The sequence below is a fragment of the Pongo pygmaeus genome, chromosome 15 (genome assembly GCF_028885625.2).
Source record: "Pongo pygmaeus isolate AG05252 chromosome 15, NHGRI_mPonPyg2-v2.0_pri, whole genome shotgun sequence".
NCBI classification, from domain to species: Eukaryota; Metazoa; Chordata; class Mammalia; order Primates; family Hominidae; genus Pongo; species Pongo pygmaeus.
The window spans coordinates 90,832,951-90,853,738 of NC_072388.2; the positions used below are offsets into that span (position 1 = coordinate 90,832,951).

Below are 20,788 nucleotides of genomic sequence, written 5' to 3' on the forward strand. Positions count from 1 at the left end.
CCTTTTTCAAACTTAATTGTTTTTCCATCTTTGGTTCTGGCATCTTTCCTGTCATCAATACCATCCTTCAACAGTTTAGGAGAGTGGTGCAAGAATCTCATATGCAAGCACTCTCTTGTTCACAGTATCTAACTTGTTCACATAAAGAGACTTGAATTGTTTCTTTAAAGGAGTTATTTTTTGTCTAAAGAATCTTCCCATCTATCTCAGGCTTCAATTTCTCTTTTGGTGACATTTATTCCACCCTTTCCGATCTGAAAATCTAACTCCTTGATAGAGAAGAAAAAGGAAAATATGAGTTTAAAATTATACCTTCTCTCCTAAGCACCCATCTCAGTCAGCAAGTCAGTGTTTTCTAGCGTCAGAACATTTTTAAATGCTCTTGTTACTTTCAATATTTTTAAATCCTTGGCTTACTATGGGCTAACATGTTCTTGACACTAGACTGTTCTTTGCTATATGCTTCCTTCTTTCCATCTTTAATGCATCCATTTAGAAAGGAGCTTTTATTCCTTTTGAAAAGGCAAGATATCTGGGCAACTAGCATAAATATTTTGAATACAGGCATACCTTATTTTACTGTACTTTGCTTTAATGTGCTTCATAGACATTACATTTTTTACAAATTGAAGGTTCGTGGCAACACTGTGTTGAGTAAGTCTATCGGTGTCGTTTTTCCAACAGCATGTGCTCACTTCATGTCTCTGTCACATTTTGGTAATTCTCATAATAGTTCAAACTTTTTCATTATTATTATATCTGTTATGGTGACCTGTGATCAGTAATCTTTGATATTACTATTGTAATTGTTTTGGAGTGCCACGAACCACACCTATATAAGATGGGCAACTTAATTGATAAATGTGTGTGTTCCGATGGCTCCTGCAACCAGCTGTTCCATCTCTCCCCCTCTCCTCAGGCCTCCCTGTTTCCTAAGACACAACAATATTGAAATTAGGCCAATTAATAACCCTAAAATGCCCTCTAAGTGTTCAAGGGAAAGGAACAAACGTGTATCTCTGACTTTAAATCAAAAGCTAGAAATGACTAAGCTTAGTGAGGAAGCTATGTTGAAAGCCGAGATAGACCAAAAGCTAGGCCTTTTACACCACTTAGTCAAGTTGTGAATGCAAAGGAAAAATTATTGAAGAAAATTAAACATGCTACTCCAGTGAACATACAAATAAGAAAGTGAAACAGCCTTATTGCTGATGTGGAGAGAGTTTTATTTGTCTGGAGAGAAAATCAAATCAGCCACAACATTCCCTTAAGCCAAAACCTAATCCAGAGCAAGGTCCTAAACTCTCTTCAATTCTATGAAGGCTGAGAGAGGTGAAGAAGCTGAAGAAGAAAAACTAAAAGCTAGTAGAGGTTGGTTCATGAGGTTTAAGGAAAGAAACAGTCTCCAAAACATAAAAGTGCAAGGTGAAGCAGCAAGTGCTAATGTAGAAGTTGCAGCAAGTTATCCAGAAGATCTAGCTAAGAATGTGGCTACATTCGACAACAGATTTTCAATGTAGACAAAAGAGCCTTCTGTTGGAAGAAGATGCCATCTAGGACTTTCACAGTTACAGAGGAGAAGTCAATGCCTGACTTCAAGGCTTCAAAGAACTAGGCTGACTCTCTTGTTAGGGGCTAATGCAATCAGTCACTTTGAGTTGAAGCCAACACTCACTTACCGTTTTGAAAATCCTAGGGCCCTTAAGTATTATACTAAATTAACTATGCCTGTGCTCTATAAATGGAACAACAAAGCCTGGATAACAGCATATCTGTTTACAGCATGGTTTATTAAATATTTTAAGTCTACTATTGAGATCTACTGCTCAAAAAACAGATTCCTTTCAAAACATTATTTCTCATTGACAATGCACTTCATCACCCAAGAGCCCTGACAGAGATGTATACAGAGATGAATGTTATTTTCATGTCTGCAAACACATCCATTCTGTATCCCATGGATCAGGGAGTAATTTCAACTTTCAAGTGTTATTACTTAAAAAATAAATTTTGTAAGGCTATCGCTGCCATAGACAGTGATTCCTCTGATGGACCTGGGCAAAAGCAATTGAAAACTTTTTAGAAAGGATTCAGGATTTTAGATGCCATTAAGAAAATTCATGACGCATGAAAAGAGGTCAAAAAAAGGACATTAGCAGGAATCTGGAAGAAGTTTATTCTAATCCTCATGGCTGACTTTGAGGGATTCAAGATTTCAGCAGAGGAAGTAATTGCAGATGTGGTGGAAACAGCAAGAGAACTAGAATTAGAAGTGGATCCTGAAGATGCAATTGAATGGCTGCCATCTCATGATACAATATGAACAGATAAGGAGTTGCTTCTCACACATGAGCAAAGAAAGTAGTTTCTGGAGATGGAATCTACTCCTGGTGAAGATGCCGTGAATGTTGTTGAAATGAATTCAGAGGATTCAGAATATTACATAAACTTAGCTGAAAAGCAATAGCAGGGTTTGAGAGAATGGAATCCAATTTTGAAAGAAGTTCTACTGTGGATAAAATGCTATCAAACAGCATCACATACTACAGGGAACTTTTTTTGTGAAAGGAAGAGTCAATAGATGTGGCCAACTTCACTGTTGTCTTATTTTAAGAAACTGCCACAGCCACTTCAACCTTCACTAACCACCACCCTGATCATTCAGCAACCATCAACATCAAGGCAAAACCTTCCACCAGCAAAAAAATTACAACTTGCTGAAGACTCAGATGATCACTAACATTTTTTAGAAATAAAGTATTTTAAATTAAAGTATGTAAATTACTTTTTTTAGACATAATGCTATTGCACACTTAATGGACTACAGTATAAAGATAACTTTTGTATGCACTGGGAAACCAAAAAACTCATGTGACCTGCTTTATTGCAATGTTCATTTTAGTGTGGCGGTCTGGAACTGAACCTACAGTATCTCCGAAGTATGCCTATACTGTGCCCAAATTGTTACTCTTGTTGTAATAGCTTATGTCTGTCTGTACAGCCAGAATTGTCTTTCTGAGGGTCTCACAACTACTGAGCTATCTTTTTCTTTTAGAGTCTTAAGTCACAGAATCACACCAATTATATATTACACACAAAATGTTTAATGAGCTTACAAATTAAGCAAGTGTGATGCTTCACTTCACACTTTCCATATTTTGCCAAATAGGAATCTCCCAAACAACTTTATATATAATAATAAAATTGTAAAATGAAAGATTCCATACAAGTTTTAATATGGGAACATTTTTCCTAACTTTTCCTAAGTTAAATTAGCTTTATTTGAAAATCAAAAAGTAAAATTGTTTAATTCAGAAAGTATTCATCTATGACTGTCAAGGTTATAATGAGTTAAGGTTTATTTCCAGCTAGACTTTCAATGATACATATTTTCATAAAGTGAGATCCTAATATATATATACATATATACATATACACATACATACATATATATACATTCATACATATATACACATACACACACACCCCAATTTTGATCATTGCCTTTTTCATTTATTAAAAATGTTTTTCCAGCTCCATAAAAACTCTTCCTAAACATTAGTTTTCATAGTTACCTAGTTTACCTAGTTTTCTATCACATGGTGTTATGGGATGAATTACACCCCCCTAAAAAAGATATGTTGAAGTCCTGAGCCCCAGCATCTCAGAATGTGAACTCATTTGGAAACAGGGTCACTGTAGATGTGATCAGTGAAGTTAAGAAGAGGTAATACTGAGGTAGGGTGGACCCCTAATGACTGGTATCCTTTTAAGAAGATGGCCATGTGAATACACAGAACACAGGTATAATGCCAGGTGAAGACAGAAGCAGAGACGGGAGTGATCTACAAGCCAGGGAATGTCAAGGATTGCTGGCCATCACAGTAGCTGGAAGAGAGGCATGGAACAGATTCTCCCTCAGAGAAGGAATCAACACTGCTGACATTTTAATTTTGGACTTTCTCCAAAGCTGCAAGAGAGAAAATTCTGTTGCTGTAAGTCACCCAGTTTGTGGTACAGTACTGTGTTATGGTAGCCCTAGGAAACTAATACACATAGGTACACCATTAGGTTTTTCAACCATTCCTCTGTATGACACATTTGAAGTTTTTTCAATTTTTCTTCAAACAAAACTTCCAAGAATATTTTATATATTTTTGTTTGTATTTTAGATTCTTTCCACAGAAATAATTTCCAGTTTCAAAGTAGAATTACTGTTTAAAAGTATAAGTATTTTAAGGTTTTGACATGTAGTGTCAAGATAATTTCTAAGAAGTTGTATGTTCTAGAATACCTGTAAAATTTTTCCTAATTCTAAGAAGAAAGGAAAGAAAGAAAGAAGAAGAAAGAAACAGAAAGCAATACATGCAATTTAAATTTGTATTTCTATGATTAATAGTGAGAAGAAACTTTTTATATGTTTATTAGTCATTTGAATATTTTTTAAAATGATGTCTTTTAGAAGGTATCTTTTCATTTGCATAGAAAAACAATAATCTTTTAACCTATAACGAATGACAGAAATGAACATGTATTTAAATTAATGTGAAATCTAGGATCTATAAAACCAAACTCAGGATCATAAGTCCTTCTGTTATACTAATTGGAAATATTTAAAAGAAATTCATTGCAATCATGAATTTATTTTTCAAAGCCAAAGTGGGTTGGGGGAAAGAGAAGCCAAGATTTATTTCCTTTCACACAAGAAAAGTAAACACGTTTCTTAGATATTGTTCATCTTCTATATATTCTAGTGAATAAGATATTCTTTTTAAATGCATCTTAATACTAGACAATGAAATATCAAATATTTTTCAGACTCAAAGTTGCCTTGAAAAAGCAACAATACATAGTTGTAGTTTCCCTAAGATAAAAGACTTTCTTATTCTGATTTGTTTACATGGGTAAAAGTGACAAATAAAAAAAAAAAAAAAACAGAAAAGAAATTCAAACACAAACAACCACTTACGTTGGAACCTTCCTTGGATGAAGATTTGAAATGCACTGGTTTGGGCAATGTAAGTATTCCTTTTACAGAAACAGTAGGAGTGTCTCCATAACTAGAGGGCCAACTTAAATCTCTGCACTAAAAAAATTAAAAATACAGTTTGAATTTTACAAAGGATCCAACAATATAAACATTTGATGTATTTCTTGAGGTACTGACTTTAGATAAAAACTATAAAAATAAACTTGTCTACTGAGACCTCATGTTGCATCCACATTAAGCAAATTTTGACATATAATATTCTAGATGTTATGTCAATTTCCCTCTTGAGCTTAAAAACACACATACTTCCATCATACTACAGATTTTTTTCTTAGATGCTTTACTAAATACTATTTTCTGTAAAAATACTAAAGAATTCCAAATGTCAAAGGTGGCATTGGCCCATTCCCCAGAAAAGGGCAACAGTCAATGTTTACAACATCTAAATATTCAATTTTGTAATAAAAGCTGGTATTAACTATACTAATTTACCTGTAAAACTGTGATCCAGATCTGTTCTACTGAAGAATTATAAAACAATTTCACATTCAGTCTCCCAAAGTCCCTTTCATCTCCTGATAGAGTAATTGTATCTGAATTACAAAAGGACAAAGATGTTTCAAATGCCATGCAATCCTTCTAACCCAATTAAGCTTTGATACAATCCAGTTTTAAGAGCACAATTTTAAAATGCTACAATTATTTTTTAAAGTTCACAATCTAAGAAGACAAAAATCACACTTTAATGTATTTATTGAAGCACTAGAGGGAAGATATATACTATAAAAAGGTCTCATGGTTTTAAAAACTTAACCCAATTGCAGTGAGGGATTTAAACAAATAACATTTATATGGCCTTAATACTGTATTCTTCTGGAGGCTCCTTCACTAGTACACTTTAATACAAACAAAAGATATTCAACTGCTTCACTTTTTAAAAAGCCACACTTGTACCTGAACACTGAGAAATGGACCATGTGATCTGAGTATCCATATGCTGATAACACTACCAACATAGTTTTATTTAGACTTAATTTATTATATCAACATAGTAGATAAAATCATCTAGAGTTTTTCACCTTATATACACTTTCAAGTTACTATTGAGTAGAAATAATTATCTTAAGAGTATAAAAGTAGGATACTTTATTCCTTACCCAGGCTTCTGTTACTCCCCTGAGAATTTTTCCTTGAAGAAGAACTACTGGGTACACTGGACAATGAATCATGTCTCTATAAATAAAATTGTTCTTTAGTCAGAAATTGCATATGAAACCTTAAGGATTCTGATACATATGCCTCAATATCCATCCTAGTAACAAACTGCATGCTATTTTGACAGTGTTACAGGTCAGAATTTCCCACTTACAGGTAGTTAAAAAAAAAAAAAAAAAAAAAAGCTTTTGGCATTTGTTAGGAATATCTTAAATATCTTACAAGATGAAATACTGGAAAGCCTTTGCTGTTTTTGGTTTGGTTTCGTAATAAGGAGAAAGATATTACTGCTTAAGTTTCATACCTGAGAGTATTAATGAAAATGAGAATTTATTTAGAAATAGCCTGCTAATGGAAAAACTTGTAAAGCAGCAATTATCAAAGCATAGTCAATCTGGACCTGCAGCAACAGTATCATTTGGAACTTGGTAGGAATACAAACTCAGGCCCTACTGCAGAGCTACTGAATTAAGAACTCTGAGGATGAAGCCTGTCATCCTGTGTTTTAACAAACTCTCCAAACAATTCTGATGCATGTTAAACAACTGCTACTATAAAAAATCAAATCTATAAAAAGTTAACTCGGTTGAGGATTAAGGATTATCTAGAATATATTTCCATTTTATAAAATATATGTACATATATTTACATGGAAACAAGACCATGAGTACATATAACAATATTTTCACATTGCACTTACTCTGAGTTATAGGAAATGCAGGAATTTGTCTTTCTACTTTGCTTACCTCTATTTCCTAATTTTAAATAATTACAGTTTACTTGTAATAAAAAAGAAACATTTTTTAAAACATCAAAATAATTCTTAATTCCTTTTCAAAACCAGGAGGATGCAGTGTTAATATTAGTGAATAAAGTCCTACATCTCAAAAGAAATATAATTTTTAAAACTAGCTGGCTATATTCAGTAAGAAAAGCTAAATTAATGAGCACTTTTAATTACACCATTTTAAATACCAAGTGTTTCAAGGTTCCCTGAGAGCATACCAACTGAGATACAAAACTTATTGAAAAAAGAAAAACTACTGCCTTTTAGCAATCAAATAACAGCTTTCTAAAATAATATACATGGGAAATATCAATTATTTATTCTCAGATATCAGAACAGATACATCTACAAAAAATATACAACATATTCCTAATGTAATTCATACATTTCTGAATTTTTCATTTGAAAGGAAATTATCACATATAATTAAATTTATGTAGATAATTCACCTGGATGAATCGCTGAGATGAGTTTGTAAGATCAAACATAGATTTGCTTAGCCCAGGGGAACCCGGAAGTTTGTTGGTCCTTAAATCACAAACTACAAAGGGATATGAGAAAAGTATATATTTTTAAGAAACACTGGAATTCTACTTAACTACCATGAACTAAATCTCTGTAGCAATACATCATGAATATTTTGTGCAAATCTACAGAAGAGATAAAGCCTTCTAATAAAAATTTTTTAAACTTAAAAAAATTTTTTTCATTTTATTTTTGTTTGAAACAGAAATCAACATAAATCAAACAACACATTTTCGCATCCACATCAATTATCAAACAGGGAAAATTACTTTTTTCTTTACATTCCCCATTCTTGATCCAATAAATATAATCTAAGAGTAAATACTCTGTATTAAGTGTAATGCAACTATTTATTATTAATAAGCATGTATTACTTTTAAAAATCAATACTCAATCCCATGTGCTCCTATATTTCTAGTCTATATTTTTAGTTTCCCTCCTACACTGTAAGATCTGTGAAGAAAGGAACTTTGTATGCCAATTGTATATTCTAGCACAGTAGTGAACGCAAGGCAGGCCCTTAAATAAGTATTTCTTCTTTATTTTCAGTACCTCACCCTAAATTCACTGGTTGAGAGAGATTATATATATACACACACACATATGTATACATATGTACACATGCATACATATATACACATATATGTATACACATATACACATGCATACATATACACATATATGTATACACATATACACATGCATACATATACACATATATGTATACACATATACACATGCATACATATATACACATATACACATGCATACATATATACACATATGTATACACATGTGTATACACATACACATATGTATACACATACACTTATGTATACACATGTGTATACACATACACATATGTATACACATGTGTATACACATACACATATGTATACACATATACACATACACATATATATACACATACATATATATGTGTATATATATATATCCTGAAAAACAGAATTTTGTGAATCACAGACGAACATGGTAGACTATAATTCACAGTCTCAAATATGAAACTACAAAAGCTCTATAATCACTTAAGCAGTTTCTTTGTTTATACTTCCCATCACACCATGAGTTTCTAAATTCATCATTTTCACTGAATACAGAAAAAAATGAAAAAATATTACTGTATTTAGTACAACATATCTATGTACAAATAGCTGTTGGAGAGTTTATGAATATACAAGTGACAAGTGAAATGCATACAAAATAATCTGGGCTGGTGTAGTGGCTCATGCCTGTAATCCCAGCAATTTGGGAGGCCAAGGCAGGAGGATTGCTTCAGCCCAGGAGTTCGAGCCCAACCTGGGCAACATGGCAAAACCCCATCTCTACAAAAAATACAAAAAAATTAGTCAGGTGTGGTGGCACGCGTCTGTAGCCCCAGCTTCTGCGGTGGGGCAGGGGTGATGGGGAGCTGAGGTGTGAGAATCACTTGAGCCTGGGAGGTTGATGCTGCAGTGAGCTGAGATTGCACCACTGCACTCCAGCCTGGGCAACAAAGTAAGACTCTGTCTCAAAACAACAACAAAAAGACAAAATAATCTGAAAACAAAACTTCTTTCTTCTTTATGTTTTTTCCCTTGTACCTGGTATGCAGCTAACTTCTTTCTCTTCTTTTGTATGTATTTATCATGAACAACATAATGTTTTAAAGTATATACACATTGCAGAATGATTAAATCTAGCTAATTTACAAATGTATTACCTCACAGTTATCACTTTTGAATGATAACAAAAAGTGTTTTGACAACACCTAATATCCACTCTCTTAGCACTTTTCAAGAATATATCATAATTAACTATAGTCTCCATGTTGTATAAAAGATCTCTTGAACCAAAGCTTCTTCCAAAAAAGGGAAATAAAATGGAATTTAGAACTACCAACAGATATAACTCATTAATCTTTCAATTTTTATATTAGATATAATACTACAGAGATGTCATAATGTTTATCACATTTATGAAGCTTGTTTTATTTTTAAATTGCTTTTAATAGTAAGGATCATTTATTCCCATATATTAGATTTGATTTCTAAATTTCTTAAAGAGAAACACAAAGAGGAAAAGCACAAAAAATTTTCATACCCGATCCATACAGTCTCGTCACTTCTGAACAGGGAGGAAAGCGTCGACTCAAATCAGGTGAAACGTGCTGATACATATAGAATGGGTTATACACATCATAGCTAGGTCCGTGCTGGGATGAACTGGAAAGTTCTACCTTTCGATCTCCAAAAGATGCTCTGGCAGATCCTGAAAGCAAATGTTTCTAAAAGTTTATAACATCCTTTTCTTGGAGTTATTAGCCAACAGCTGGTACACCCAGGATAAAAGAAAAAATATTTTGTCTCAAGTAATACTAAATCACATGTCTTTGATAGCTAAAAATATCAGCACATATTTAGGGAGTTCTGTGTGAAGTATTATGCCAAGGATCAGCCATTAAGCCTGCACTTAAGACAGTCTGGTATATTTCTGGCATTTTTCTTTGTCCCACAGACAATTCTGTATTGTGTGATCTGAGTTTCCTCTTATTTTTCTACTTATATATAGAACATCTTTTAAATTACAAGATTTGGTGGGGAGATATATCCTTTTCAAGAAGACGTAGAACATTTATTAAAATTGACCACATGCTGAGATACACCAAGAAACTCTCATATTTGGAAGGATTGAAATCATACAAAGTACGTTTTCTTACTACAATGCAATTAAGTTTGAAATCAAATAGCAAAAATAAAAATAAAAAATATTTATATGGAAACACTAAAGACCAAGAATAACCAAAAACTTAATCTTTAAGAAGAAAAACAAGACTGAAAGATTCGCTCTATTGGGAATTAGGAATATAATATTGGTTAAGTGATAGAAAAAGAGATCAATAGCAAAGAAAAGAAGGCCTAGAAATAGATACCCATTTCATGAACACTTACTTTATAATTAAGGTGGCACTGCACAAGAAAGAATGATCTTTTCACTAAAAGGTGATAAGACAACTGGATATCAACAGGGAAAAAATAAGCCTGCATTCAACTAAACATATTCACAAAAAATTAGTTCCATGGGGATTGTAGATCTAAATTAAATATTACAGGCAAACCAATAAAGCTTCTATATTCAGGTTAACTGATAAGAAAGTTTTCATGACCTTAGGACAGGGAAGCACTTCTTATATGGAACATAAAGAGCATTAATCATATACATACATATATATATACACACACACACGTACATACACATATATATATATATAATTTTATTTATTTATTTATTTATTTATTTATTTATTATTTTTGAAGTTGATTCTCACTCTGTTGCCCAGGCTGGAATGCAGTGGCATGATCTCGGCTCACTGAAACCTCCACCTTCTGAGTTGAAGCTATTCTCCTGCCTCAGCCTCCCAGGTAACTGGGATTACAGGCACACGCCACCAGTCCGGCTAATTTTTTGTATTTTTAGTAGAGATGGGGTTTCACCATGTTGGCCAAGCTGGTCTTGAACTCCTGGGTTCAAGTGATCCACCACCTCAGCCTCCCAAAGTGCTGGGATTACAGGCATGAACTACCACGACCAGCCTAATCATAGACACATTTTAATAAACTAAACTACATTAAAATTTAAAATTCCCATTTGTCAAAGACTATTTAAGGTAACCCACAGAGTGAAAGAAGATATGTGCAACAAGTATAACTGACAAAGGGCTCATATGCATCCAAGCAGTAACCAGGCCCGACCCAGCTGAGCTTCTGAGATCAGATGAGATCAGGAGCATTCAGGGTGGTATGGCCATAAAGGGCTCATATCCAGAATACATGAGGAACGCCTACACATCAATAAGAAAAAGACAGACGAGACTATATATAAATTGGCTTAAGACGTTGATAGGCTCTTCAGAAGACAATCAATCTCATTAGTCATGAGGAAAAAATAAGTTGAAAACCCAAGGAAATACCACTACACACTCACCAGAATGGTTAAAAGTAAAAAGACTGACAATAGCACGTGTTGGCAAGAAAGCAGAGGAATGTAAATGATCATACTCTGCTAGTGGAAATGTAAATTGATATAATCACTATGGAAAAAGAGTTTGGCAATTTCTACTAAAGCTGAAGATATTTATATTCTATGACCCAACAAGCCATTCTGAACATATACACAACTGAAATGCTTGTATATGTGCACCAAGAGATAGGTATAAGAATGTTCATAAGTATTATTACCCATAATAGCCAAAAAATTAGAAAACTCAAAATCCCATCAACAGTAAAATAGATATAGTATATACTTACCACATACAAATTCCTTACAGTATGCTACACAGAAACACTACTGTACACTATGCCATTTAGAATACAGAACGAATTATAATATACACTTACTGTACAGATATAAAAACAAACTAAAACTACGACAATTACTTGAATTAATCTAAAAAACATAATGTTGAATGAGAAAACCATAAACAAAAGAATACAGACTGAATAAATTGTCTATTTTATATTAAGTTCAGAAAACAGAAAAAATTAAACTACAATATTCAGGGATATGAGCTTAGGTGGTAAGAAGAAAGGCAAGAGAGTCATGATTGTAACAATGGTGACAATGAACACTTTAGGGTGACTGAAAGGCAAAAAAATGGAGAGAAGCTTTGGCGTTACTAGTACTACTCTATGTCTACCTAGGTGGTACCTACATGGGTATTCTGCTTTGTAATAAATCACTGAACTGTATGTTTCTGTTTTGTGCATTTTTCTATGTGTATAATATTTCATAATTTAAAAAAGATAAAATATAGGTCAAATTCCTTTCAAGGTTAATAATCATGTTGGGAATAATATGTAGACATAAAGTTAAATTCTTCAAAGGTTTAAATTATAGTAATTCTCCATATAACAACATTGTGGTCAACTATGGACCACATATATGACAGTGGTTCCATAAGATTATAATGAAGCCAAAAAGTTCCTATGGTCTAGTGACATAGCAATGATTGTCATCAAGATGTATAGGCCTAGGCTAATGTTGATGTTTGTGTCTAAGTTTTTAACAAAAAAGTTTAAGAAGAAAAAAAAAAAAGTTTTTAATAGAAAAAAGCTTATAGAGTAAGGATATAAATATTTTTGTATAGCTACACACTGTGTTTGTATTTAAGCCAAGTGTTATTACAAAAAAGTCAGAAGTTTTAAGATATTTAAAAGTTTAGGCCAGGCATGGCGGCTTACACCTGTAATCCCAGCACTTTGGGAGGGCGAGGTGGGCAGATCACGAGGTTAAGAGATCGAGACCATCCTGGCCAACATAGTGAAATCCAGTATCTACTAAAAATACAAATTAGCTGTGCGTGGTGGCCTGCGCCTGTAGTCCCGGCTACTTGGGAGGCTGAGGCAGGAGAATCGCTTGAACCTGGGAGGCAGAGGTTGCAGTGAGCCAGGATCGTGCCACTGCACTCCAGCTTGGTGACAGACTGAGGCTCTGTTTAAAAAAAAAAAAAAAAAGTTTATACAGTAAAAAAGTTACAGTAAGCTAAGGGTGATTTATTATTGAAGAAACAAAAATATATTTAATAAATTTAGTATATCCTAAGTGTACAGCATTTATAAAATCCACAGTAGTATACAGTAATGTCCTAGTCTTCACATTCACTCACTACTCACTCACTGACTCACCCAAAACAACTTACAGCCCTGCAAGCTCCATTCATGGTAAATGCCCTATACAGGTGTGATATGGCTTGGCTGTGTCCCCATCCAAATCTCATCTTTAATTGTAGCTCCTATAATTCTCATATGTTGTGGGAGAGACCTGGTGGGAGATAACTGAATCATGGGGACAGTTTCCCCCAGACTGTACTTGTGGTAGTGAATAAGTCTCAAGAGATCTGACGGTTTTTTTAAAGGGGTTTCCCCTTTTGCTTGGCTCTCATTCTCTCTTGCCTTTTACCATGTAAGATGTGTCTTTCTCCTTCCACCATGATTGTGAGGCCTCCCCAGCCACGTGGAACTGTGAGTCCATTAAACCTCTTTTTGTTTATAAATTACCTAATCTCAGGTATGTCTTTATCAGCAGCATGAAAATGGACTAATATAGTAAATTGGTACCAGGAATGGGGTGCTGCTGTAAAGATACCCAAAAATGTGGAAGCAACTTTGGAACTGAGTAACAGGCAGAGGTTGGAACAGTTTGGAGGGCTCAGAAGAAGACAGGAAGATGTGGGAAAGTTAGGAACTGCCTAGAGACTTGTTGAATGGCTTTGACCAAAATGCTGACAATGACATAGACAATGAAATCCAGGCCAAGGTGGTCTCAGATGGAGATGAGGAACTTGTTGGGAACTGCAGTAAAAGTGGCTCTTGCTATGTTTTAGCAAAGACACTGGTGTCATTTTGCCCCTGCTGTAGAGATTTGTGAAACTTTGAACTTGAGGGAGACGATTTAGGGTATCTGGTGGAAGAAATTTCTAAGCAGCAAAGCATTCAAGAGGTGACCTGGCTGCCGTTAAAAGCATTCAGTTTTAAAAGAGAGCATAAAAGTTCGAAAAATTTGCAGACTGTCAATGCAATAGGAAAAAAAAACACATTTTCTGAGGAGAAATTCAAGCCACCTGCAGAAATTTGCATAGGTGACAAGTAGCCAAATGTTAATCATCAAGACAACAAGGAAAATGTCTTCAGGCTATGTCAGAGACCTTTGAAGCAACCCCTCCCATCACAGGCCCAGAGACCGAGGAGGAAAAAGTGGTTTCATGGGCCAGGCCCAAGGCCCCCCTGCTGTGTGCAGCCTAGGGACTTGGTGCCCTGCGTCCCAGTTGCTCTAGCAATGGCTAAAGGGGCCAAGGTACAGCTCGGGCCATGGCTTCAGAGAGTGGAAGCTCCAAGTCTTGGCAGCTTCCACGTGGTTGAGCCTGCAGGTACACAGAAGTCAAGAATTGAGGTTTGGGAACCTCCGCCTAGATTTCAGAGGATGTAAGGAAATGCCTGGATGTTCAGGCAGACGTTTGCTGCAGGGTGGAGCCCTCATGGAGAACCTCCACTAGGGCAGTATAGAAGGGAAATGTGGAGTTAAAGACCCCACATAGAGTCCCCACTGGGACACTGCCTAGTAGAGCTGTGAGAAGAGGGCCACCATCCTCCAGACGCCAGAATGGTAGATCCACCAACAGCTTGCATTGTGCACCTGGAAAAGCCACAGACACTCAACACCAGCCCATGAAAGCAGCTGGGAGGGAGGCTGTACCTTGCAAAGCCACAGGGGTGGAGCTGCCCAAGACCATGGTAACCTACCTCTTACATTAGCATGACCTGGATGCGAGACATGGAGTCAAAGGTGATCATTCTGGAGCTTTAAGATTTGACTGCCCTGCTGGATTGCGGACTTGCATGGGGCCCTTAACCACTTCATTTCAGCCAATTTCTCCCATTTGGAATGGGTGTATTTATCCAATGTCTATACTCCTATTGTATCTAGGAAGTAATCAACTTTTGATTTCGCAGGCTCATAGGTGGAAGGGACTTGCTTTGTCTCAGATGAGACTTTGAACTGTGGACTTTTGAGTTCATGCTGAAATGAGTTAAGACTTTGGGGGACTGTTGGGAAGGCATAATGTGAGGACGTGAGACTTGGGAGGGGCCAGGGGCAGAATGATATGGTTTGGCTGTGTCCCCACCCAAATCTCATCTTGAATTGTAGCTCCCCTAATTCCCACACGTTGTGGGAGACACCTGGTAGGAGATAATTGAATCATAGGGGCGGTTTCTCCCATACTGTTCTTGTGGTAGTGAATAAGTCTCAGATCTGACGGTGTTATAAGGGGTTTCCCCTTTTGCTTGGCTCTCATTGTCTCTTACCTGCTGCCATGTTAAGACATGCCTTTCACCTTCTGCCATGATTGTCAGGCCTTCCCAGCCACATGGAACTGTGAGTCCATTAAACCTCTTTTTCATCATAAATTACCCAGTCTCAGGTATGTATTCATCAGCAGCGTGAAAACAGACTAATACAAGGTGTATCATCTTTTAACTTTTATACCATATTTTTACTGTACTGAATACTGTATTCAGTATAGTATACAGCATAGTAACATATTGTATAGGTTTGTAGCCTAGGAGAAATATGGTATCCATATAGCCTAAGTGTTTAGTAGGTTACACCATCTAGGTTTGTGTAAGTGCCTCTACATTGTCCATGCAATTATAAGATAGCTTAACAACAACACTTCTCAGAACATGTCCCCATTGTTAAATGACTCATGACTGTGCTTGCAACACAATTTTAGTCATTATTGATAGCAGTCTGTCCTATTCACTCAAAATCTTCTCTTTTCTCAACCTATCATTCACATATGCATACATACATACACATATTTAACTTCTATAATTCGGTACCACCTTACTTTCTTGACTCTAATAAAAGTAATTTTCTCTTTAATATATAAAAATCAGATGGTTTTACCATTTCTTCAGTGAACCTATAATTTAGGAGTTAACCAATTTCTTCCTCATTCAACTCAAAAAGCAATGTTTTCTAGTGAGCACAATGTCAAGAACATAAGAAAAACTATCACATATTGCCAGGTGGATATTTCTTACCTTTTTTCTGATTATGAAAATAATAGAGTAAAAACTCAAAATTATTTAAGAATAGAAAATTCATTAAACAAATTACAGCATGTCCATATGAAGAAATACTATGTATTCATCAAAAAGCAACAAATATGAAATGTTCACAATATATTATGTGGATGAAACAACTTACAAGACTGTGTGGTTTAATCCCAATGTTGTTAACAAGTATGAAAAAAAAAGAAAGATCAATTGATTGGGTATTCCGTAAGCCAGAACTTTTTAAAACTATTTTTGAGAAACACTATTGATATGCGCAAAGTAAGATGATAGGTCAGGCACTAGGTTCATCTTTTCTTTTCTCTAAAAAATTAAAATTGGGCCAGGCATGGTGGCTCACGTCTGTAATCCCAGCAATTTGGGAGCCCAAGGTGGGTGGAATGCTTGAGAATAGGAGTTTGAGACCAGCCTGGCCAACATGACGAAACCCCATCTCTATAAATACAAAAATTAGCTGGGTGTGGTGGTGTGCACCTGTAGTCCTAGTTACTCAGGAGGCTGAGGCATGAGAATTGCTTGAACACAGGAGGTGGAGGTTGCAGTAAGCCAAAACCACGCCATGGCACTCCAGCCTGGGCAACAGAGTGAGACTCTGTCTCAAAAAAACAAATTTTAATTTAAAATTTAAAAAATCACTCCTACCAGACCCAACTCTCTTGAAGGTAACAATAAACTCTAGACCAAAACTAAAACAAAGCAAGAAAATAAAAACCCTGAAGGCAATGAAGAGTAAAGGAAAGTAATACAGATCTGGACAGGAGTTGACTCTGGGGAAAAATGTAATGGCACAAAGTGAGTTATCTGTTTTTAATGACTTTTAGCCTGAGTACACATCAAAGTTGGCACCACGCAGGGTATATAAAACTCCAATAGAAAACTCACAGTCTTTCTAGCCTGAAGAACCACAGGGTACAGTTCAAGGAAATCAGAGCTGCAGGAAAGTAAGGTGGGAATCCTGGAAAGGAGAGATTCCCAAATTCTGTAAATAAAGCCTTTTCAAATATCTATCTCATCTCTGAACTACCACCCAAGAGCTACCACCCAAGACAAAATTTGTAGTTTAAGTCCAACCAGTTTATTTGTCTGGTAGGAGGGAAGAAGAAAGAAAGGAAGGAAGGGAAGGAAGGTGTGTTAGTCTGTTTGTGCCACTATAAAGGAATATCTGAGGCTAGGTAATTTATAAAGAAAAGCAGTTTCATTTGCTTGCTGTTTCGCAGTGTGTACAGGAATCATGGTGCCAGCATCTCCTTCTAATCAGGGACTCAGGAAGCTTACAATCATGGCAGAAGGCAAAAAGAGAACAGGCACATCACACGGCAACAGTAGGAACAAGAGATGGGCAGTGGAGGTGCCAGGCTCTTTTAAACAACCAGATCTCACAGGAACTCAGAGCTAGTACTCACTTATCACCAATGGGATGGTGCTAAGCCATACATGAGGGATCTGCCCCCATGATCCAAACACCTCCCACCAGGCCCCACCTCCAACATTGGGAATCACATGAATTTGGCGGGGCCAAACATCCAAACCATATCAGGAGGGAAAGGAGAAAGGGAAGGAGGAAGGGAGGGATGAAAGAAGAGAAGTAGGAAGGGAGGATGGGAGAAAGGGAAGAAAGAAGGAATCTTTTCAGAGGAATGTAACTGAATCTAGAGTCTCCACAACATTAACATTCAATATTTTTGATACTGATATCAAGAATACAACCCCAAATTACTCCATATACAAAGAAACAGGAAAATGTGATCTATTTTCAAGAAAAAAGACAATCCACAGAATCCAAACCTAGATGATCAAGATGCTGAAATCAGCAGATAAAGATTTTAAAGCTTAAAAACATAAAAGAAAATAGGTTTGCAATACTGTAAAAATAAGAAATTGCAGTAGAGGAAAACTATAACAAAGAACCAAATGTAAACTCTAGAACTAAAAAATGCAATGTCTAAAATAAAAAATTCATGAATAGGCTTAATAGCAGGCTAAAGATAACAGAAGAGACAGTGAACTTGAAAAAAAGATCAATATTATTGAATCTAAAGAACAGAGAAAAAAAGATACTTGAAAAAAAAAAAGTCTCAGAGACCCATAGAACAATATAAAAAGGTTCAACATAGGTATAATTGGAATCACAGAAGAAGAAAAGAGAGGGGATAAGACAAAAAATATTTGGACAAATATTGTAGATCTTGATAGAGATTTGGATTACACTGACATATACTTTTGTCAATATTCAACAAATATACACTTAAAATTCAACAAATACACACAAAATTCTACAAATATTCACTTGGGCAGCTCATTGTGTGTAAAATTTATGCCAAAAGAAGAAAACTGTAAAGAGATCACTGAACCTAGTAAATGATATATATGTTTAAGTGTTTGCAAGGAAATATATTGGTGTCTTCAATTTACTCTGAAATTCATTCCTCTCCAAAAAGTGGATTAACAATGGATAGAAGAATGGATAGGTAGACAGACATTTGATAAAGCAAGTATAGTAAGTAATGTTAATGGCAGAATTTATGTGGTGGACATACAGGTATTCACTATTAAGGTTTTTTTTTTTAATTTTCCTGTATGTTTGAAATTTTTCTAATAAAATTTTGAGGGTAAAAAAGCTATTGTGACTGTAGTGTTTCAATGGACTAACACAAATTGTTTTAAAAAAAAAACAAGACAAGAGCTACATGATGTTTCATCTTCTCTCTAATAATTTGGCTTCTACATCAGCCAAATTCCGCCAATGGATCTACCTCATTCAAGTAACTATTTAAACTGGGAAGTATAGCCTGGTAGAAGAAAGAAGAGAAGGAAAAGTGACTATTAACCAAATATTAGAAAATAATAAATAAGAAACATGTTTTCTATGTTTACTAACTCCTTTACTTTTTCATTCTAGACATGTGACGGATAACTGAGGTATTCTAATTACAGTTATCCCCTAGTATATGTGGGGGATTGGTTCCAGCCCTCCATGGATACCAAAATCCATGGATGCTCAAGTCCCTTATATAAATGGTGTAGTATTTGCACATAACCTATGCACATCCTCCCATATGCTTTAAATCATCTCTTGATTACTTATAACACCTAACGCAATGTAAATGCTATTGAGATAGTTGTCATACTGTATTGTTCAGGGAAAAAATGACAAGAAAAAAGTCTGCACATGTTCAGTACAGATGCAATCATTCTTTTTTTTTCCGAATATTTTTGATCTGCAGTTGGTTAAATCCACAGATGTGGAACCCACAGATATGGAGGGCCAATTACATATTATTTCTTGAAAAAAGGCCAATTCTACATACAAATTATTGCATTATGATCAGATTTCAAAATGGGACCTTTCAAAACTACTGTACATTAAGTTCTTCTACAGAAAGAGCAAAATATAAAAAGTAAAATAAAAAATTTTATATGAATTTTGTATTAAAAATATAAAAGTAAAATAATAGCACTTAAATGCTACATATCAATTTTTAAATCCTGCTATTTTAATGTTTACCTTCAAGTTCTTCCAGATGTGAAGGAGTTTCTTGTGTCCTGGGTTGAATATAAGATAACTTAAACCTGGGCACCACAAATGGTACTTCTTTGCCATCAGATGGTAATTTGGAAAGCAAATAATCCTCAGTACAGCCAACCTGAGGCTTTACAGAAACAGAAGTCAATGGAGGTACAGAGATAGTAGCATTTTGACTATTTGGGACTGTTGCTTTAAAATCTCTTTCCACAGAAACTGCACATAAAAGAAAAAAGAAAAGAAAAAAGTCACAAATATGAATATAGGTTACATATAATAATCTAAACCTACCACACTTTCATATTTATTTAACCATTTTAGAAGAAATTCCTGACACATAAACTACTCTTGGGTCTTACCAAACACCTCTGGAATCTACATTAATTTTGTCCAGACAATATTTGAGCAATTAATACACTATTGTTAAAGTGCATTAACTTATCATAATGGTAAAAGCAGCTTTAAAGAGTCTTATTCCCAAAAGAATTCACAGATGGAAAACAATTTTACTTTGTAGTCAGTTATACAGTGCTTTCAAGTAAAAATCTAGTCATTTAAAACTACTGTCAACAAAAGCAATTCTTGTCTGTACTAATGGTTAACATTAGTCTTAATTACATAGAGCAACACTACAAGGAAGCTAAAGGTCTCCAAGTCTATAAAAATCACAACCAAATCACAAAATAAAATGCACTCTGACCCTAGATATACTTCATAATGACAGCTACGCCAGTCGTAGCTTCTATGACCCATTTTATTCATTCTTTAGAATCATATGTGATTCCTAAGCTACATGACTTAAGATGGGAGGTAAGTTATTCTTTATATATATATAATGCTATCTGTAGACTGAAAGTACAAGTACTATTCTGTAGAAATTCATGAAATGTTTTAATGTAAAAAAGAAGCCTTCATACTCAAATATACTATGAAGCTCTGCTGTAGATTAGGAAATAAAAGTGCCAGAGAAGAGATAAGGAAGCCATGCAATAGAAAAAGAACTCTCCATGGGCCCTTAATAAATGTGAGTCTTCATAGCTATGGGTCTCTTCCCCATTGGTCATTCATTCACTCATTCAAGGCATTTTTAATGTTATACACATATTGTAGATTGT

At 35.0% G+C, this 20,788-nt stretch overlaps 1 protein-coding gene across 10 annotated transcripts in view; it reads right to left on the reverse strand.

The window, feature by feature from the left end:
- The window catches only part of TC2N (tandem C2 domains, nuclear), an 88,398-nt gene that overhangs the window by 13,296 nt on the left and 54,314 nt on the right, over positions 1-20,788 (reverse strand). For 8 of the 10 annotated variants that reach the window (XM_054448698.2, XM_054448697.2, XM_054448696.2 and 5 more), the window contains exons 3-8: positions 19,656-19,889; positions 9,618-9,785; positions 7,442-7,533; positions 6,148-6,223; positions 5,483-5,583; positions 4,970-5,086 (exon numbers count right to left, since the gene is read on the reverse strand). In XM_054448698.2, the coding sequence (XP_054304673.1) occupies positions 4,970-5,086; positions 5,483-5,583; positions 6,148-6,223; positions 7,442-7,533; positions 9,618-9,785; positions 19,656-19,889 (788 nt within the window). The remainder of the gene's footprint in view (positions 1-4,969; positions 5,087-5,482; positions 5,584-6,147; positions 6,224-7,441; positions 7,534-9,617; positions 9,786-19,655; positions 19,890-20,788) is intronic. The other 2 variants (XM_063652015.1, XM_054448704.2) reach the window with 1 other exon arrangement.